This window comes from Sorghum bicolor, chromosome 5 (assembly GCF_000003195.3).
Source record: "Sorghum bicolor cultivar BTx623 chromosome 5, Sorghum_bicolor_NCBIv3, whole genome shotgun sequence".
Lineage (NCBI taxonomy): Eukaryota > Viridiplantae > Streptophyta > Magnoliopsida > Poales > Poaceae > Sorghum > Sorghum bicolor.
In genome coordinates, this window is record NC_012874.2 from 55,071,304 (window position 1) to 55,075,799 (window position 4,496).

Consider the following 4,496-nt stretch of genomic DNA (forward strand, 5'->3'; position numbering starts at 1 on the left):
GTCTAAAGATTCGATGTGACGGGGAATCATGAAAAAATTTCGCAAAATTTTTGGGTAACTAAACAAGGCCCAAATCTTGTGTCACATGTATAGAGCATTAAATATAAAAAATAATTAATTGCACAGTTTATATGTAATTTGCGAGATGAATCTTTTGAGCCTAATTATTCCATTATTAGATAATATTTGTCAAATACAAACGAAAGTGCTACGGTGTCCATTTTGCAAAAATTTGGAACTAAACAAGGCCATTTTTTCAGATTCCCTGTCACATCGAATCTTTAGACGTATGCATGGAGTATTTAAATATAGATGAAATGAAAAATTAATTGCACAGTTTGGTCGGAATTGACGACGAATCTTTTGAGCCTAGTTAGTTCATAATTGGATAATATTTGTCAAATACAAACGAAAGTGCTACATTGCAAAACATCTCATGTTTCACCAAATATACAGAGAGAACTACAAAGATTTATGCATCAAATTAGTATACTATAAAAATATAATTACTTATTTGATATCACAAATGTTATTGATTTATCATATAAATTTGCATAAACTTGAGATTTTTTTGACTATAAAAAAGGGAGCGTATGCTATGCAAACCAGCTATGCAAACTACGCAAACTTTAATCAAGTCCACAGGATTCTAATCTGATGGCTTTAGATGAAGGTGGGTCAATTTAGCACTTAAATCCTCCCACCAATCTCATCCTAATCAATTTTTTGGCAAAACAACCCAGCAGCCGCCGTCTCCGTTACGTCGCGAGTATAAGTCGCGCCGCCTCTGACTCGCGCCACCCCTCTCGATCGGCGCGACGATCCTTGCGATCTCCCTAGGCTCGCGCTGGGGGCCAAGGAGCCTTTTGCAAGAGACATCGAGGATCTTGAGATTGGAGAGAAGGTCAATGGAGTCAGGAGCAATGTTTTAAATAGCGGTTTAAGACATTTAGCGGTTCATGTCTAAAACAGCTAATAGTGGAGCTAAATCGGGCTATAGCGGCTAAATTGTACATGAACACAAATAGCGGCACTCTGCCTCAAAAGGCTATAGCGGGCTATAGCGGTAGCTATAGCGGGATATTTAAAACTATGGTGAGGAGAGAAACCAAGTCGTTAGAAGCGAGATGGAGTTCTTCTAGGTGTTAGCCCACCAATAGCATGGGGAACCTCCTGCGAATTCAAGAAACAGCACTGATGAAGGCGCGAAATATAGGGGATTCGCCCGTAAACTGCAACATGTGAATTTTACAGGAACTGTACGGAATTTCATGCGAATCGGTTTAGGAATTTCATAAAATCAGTTTAATTCCACAGAAAAATTAATTTCGCACAATGTGCAAGAGATAATGCATTTCGATCACTACAATATTGTACTGTCTCCATTCGACCAATGTTAATAATTCATTCAGAAAATTCGTGAGCGTCAGTGCACGGGGTAGTCATACGACGCGAATGCTTAGGTACAAGTCCCTGACAGTGAGTCGGTTGCGGAAGACGTCAAGAAATTTTACTGATGTTGGACGTGCATGGCCTCCTCGCGCTCGACGTCTCCCTGTCCCCCGGCGCGAGCCTAGGGAGATCGCAAGGACCGTCGCGCCAATCGGGAGAGGCGACGCGAGTCGGAGGCAGCGCGACGTATACTCGTGACGGGACGGAGACGGTGGCTGCTGGGTTGTTTTGCGAAAAAAATAATTAAGATGGAATTGGTGGGAGGATTTAAGTGCTAAATTGACCCACTCCCATAAAAAATCATCAGATTAGAATCCTGCGAACTTGATTAGAGTTTACGTAGTTTGCATAGCTAGCCGGTTTGCACAGCATATGCTCCCATAAAAAAAAAAGTAGGAACGACGTAACAGTGGGGCGGAGGGAGCAGTAGAAAAATGGTGACCCCGGCGCGCGCACGCACACATTGGTGCAGGAGCCCAGATAAAGGCCCATGACGAGGCACGGATGCGCAATGAAACTGCTCAGCGGTTGAGTTCCCAGTGCAGAGCATCATCCGCCGCCGCCGCCGCTACAGGCCACACAGGCTACAAGCAAGTGGTAGCGATCGCCACCCACGGCTACGGACTACGGTCCTCCGGAGCTGACAAGTGACACCCGAGAACCCATCGTCATTACGTAGTACTATATATATATATATATATATATATATATATATATATATATATATATATATATATATATATATATATATATATATATATATGAAATGAAATGAAGAGAAGGGCATAAGGCATAAGGGCATCCATGATCCATGCATGATCTCGCCCGCTGATGCCATGATCCCGTGCGTGCATCACCGTCATGAGAATGGGCTCACATGGTATGGTACTAGTAGTAGTTAGTGGTGGGTTTACTCCAGTTCCATCCTCATCCAGGTTTAGCAAATGGATCAATGATGGATGGATCTTTAGCAGAGCTAACAGCAGCGGTTACAGTAACAGCTTCACCGACAGAGAGTCGTCCGTCAAAGCTACTACTGTCAACGCACGAGCAGGCAAACGAGGGGACGCGTCTTCAAGACCCTGGCCTGCACTGCAGTACTAATCCATAGGAGATACTGGCTTCCCCAACCACTGCTGTACCAGTGCAGCAAGGCAACAGTAGTGCAGGACAATGCCTAGCTCCTCCCTTTGGCTGCTGCTGCCTGCTCAACGCGACAAATAATGGAGTGCTGACTGCTGACCTGGCCACCGTCAAGACGAACGAGATAACCACTGCTTCTATCATCATCATCATTATTACTGTTTGCCACTCATTCTGATCCGCAATTATCGGTGTGGTCAGCTTCATGCTACACCGTCAGGACAGTGACACTCCTCTGCAGCAACCTGGAGAAATCATCTTTGGCCGCCGAATCAAAGCTGCAGCTACTGCTAGTGCTGCTGCTACTATACTACTACTACCACCTGCCATGATTTGGTTTCACATCCTGATCATGACGATGAAAAAGTAGAACCAACTAATTAACTGCCAGATTGTTATCGAACAGAGTTGTCGGTCTTGTTTAGTTGTCGAAATGAAAAAATTTCGGTACCGTAGCACTTTTGTTTGTTTATAACAAATATTATCTAATTATGGACTAACCAGGCTTAAAATATTCATCTCGCGATTTACAGATAAACTGTGTAACTAGTTTTTGTTTTTGAGTATGTTTAATGCTTCATGCATATAACGCAAGATTCGATGTGACCGAAAATTTTAAAAAAATTTTAGATTTTAGATTGAACTAAACAAGGCCGTAGATTAGCTGCACCACATGAGTCTCTGGTCAGAAAACTGAATCTGAAATTCATTCAGATTACCACTACATACAAAGCAACGTTTCCAATCTTCTTATTGTGTTTCCGTTTCCAGCAGCACTCGTAATATCCAATCTACTACCAAAGCAGCAACCTAAGCAGCTACTGCACTACGTATCCAACAGCAGCACGCACGCCAACATGTACACGATCATCATCAGTTCATCACACAAAAGAAGCACAAGCAGGGGACTTGGGGATTTTTTTGGTTATTGTAGCACATAGCAAGCAGCAGGAGTAGCAGCAGCACCGTCACGTCCGCGGGAACACGCCCAGCATCTTCCCCTTGCCGAGGCACTCGGCGAGCCGCTTGGCGCCCTCCACCTCGGCGGTCACAAGGCCCTGCAGGAACCCGCACGCGCCGGCCGCCACCATCTGCTTCCGGCACCGCCGGGACTGCGCCACCGCCAGCAGCACCGACACCGGGAACCGCCTCTCCTCCTCCTCCACTCCGCCTCCGCCACGCGAACCCGAACCAGACGGGTCCCCGAGCAGCTGCACCGCGTTCACCACGCCGCGCTCGTCCTTCCGGAACGCCTTGCGGCACGCGCTCGACGCGCCCAGGACCGCCGCCAGCGCGCGCGCCGCGGCGTCGCGCTCGGACGCGGCCTTGGCCTCCAGCATCCACACCAGCCGCGGCACGGCCACGTCCGCGACCACGGCCTCGTAGTACTGCCGCGCGGCCTTGCTGCTGCCACCACCTGCGTTGCCGCAGAGCTCCGAAAGCGCCAGGGCCGCCTCCGTGCGGGTGGCGGACCGGTCGCTGCCCAGCGCCGCGACCACGTGCGCCACGAAGCCGCTGCCGCCGCCGCCGCCGCCGCCCGTCGACGCGGCGGCGGCGATCTCGGCGATGTACCGGAACGACGCCATGTTGCGGAGGAGCCCCGGCGCGGGCGCCAGCCCCGGCGGCTCGTGGTCGCCGTCGCCGTTGCCGGCGCCTCGGTTACAATCAAGGAAGTCCCTGACGCACGGAAACGCTCCCGGCTGGAACACTTCGACTTTCTTCCGTTGCGCGTCCTCGTCTTCCCCGGCCATGAGGCTCTACAGGTACCCTGAGTGACCTGTTCCTTGCGGGAGCGGCGTGCTCAGGCAGATCTTGTGCAGGAGCAGGAGCGTTACCGCTACCTGCCTCTTCCGAGAAAACTGACCTGGAGGTCCGGGGAACGCCCAGGGGGTTTTTTGAAG

The 4,496-nt window shown here is 49.0% G+C and overlaps 1 protein-coding gene across 1 annotated transcript; it reads right to left on the bottom strand.

Annotated features, from left to right (window-relative positions):
* On the bottom strand, positions 3,256-4,357 carry LOC8055032. The gene has a single exon (XM_002450756.2). The coding sequence runs from the start codon at positions 4,344-4,346 to the stop codon at positions 3,564-3,566; it is 783 nt and encodes a 260-aa protein (XP_002450801.1). The 5' UTR covers positions 4,347-4,357; the 3' UTR covers positions 3,256-3,563.

Coding starts and splice junctions, on each gene's coding strand:
- LOC8055032 (XM_002450756.2), bottom strand. CDS start 4,346: ATGGCCGGGGAAGACGAGGACGCGCAACGGAAGAAAGTCGAAGTGTTC.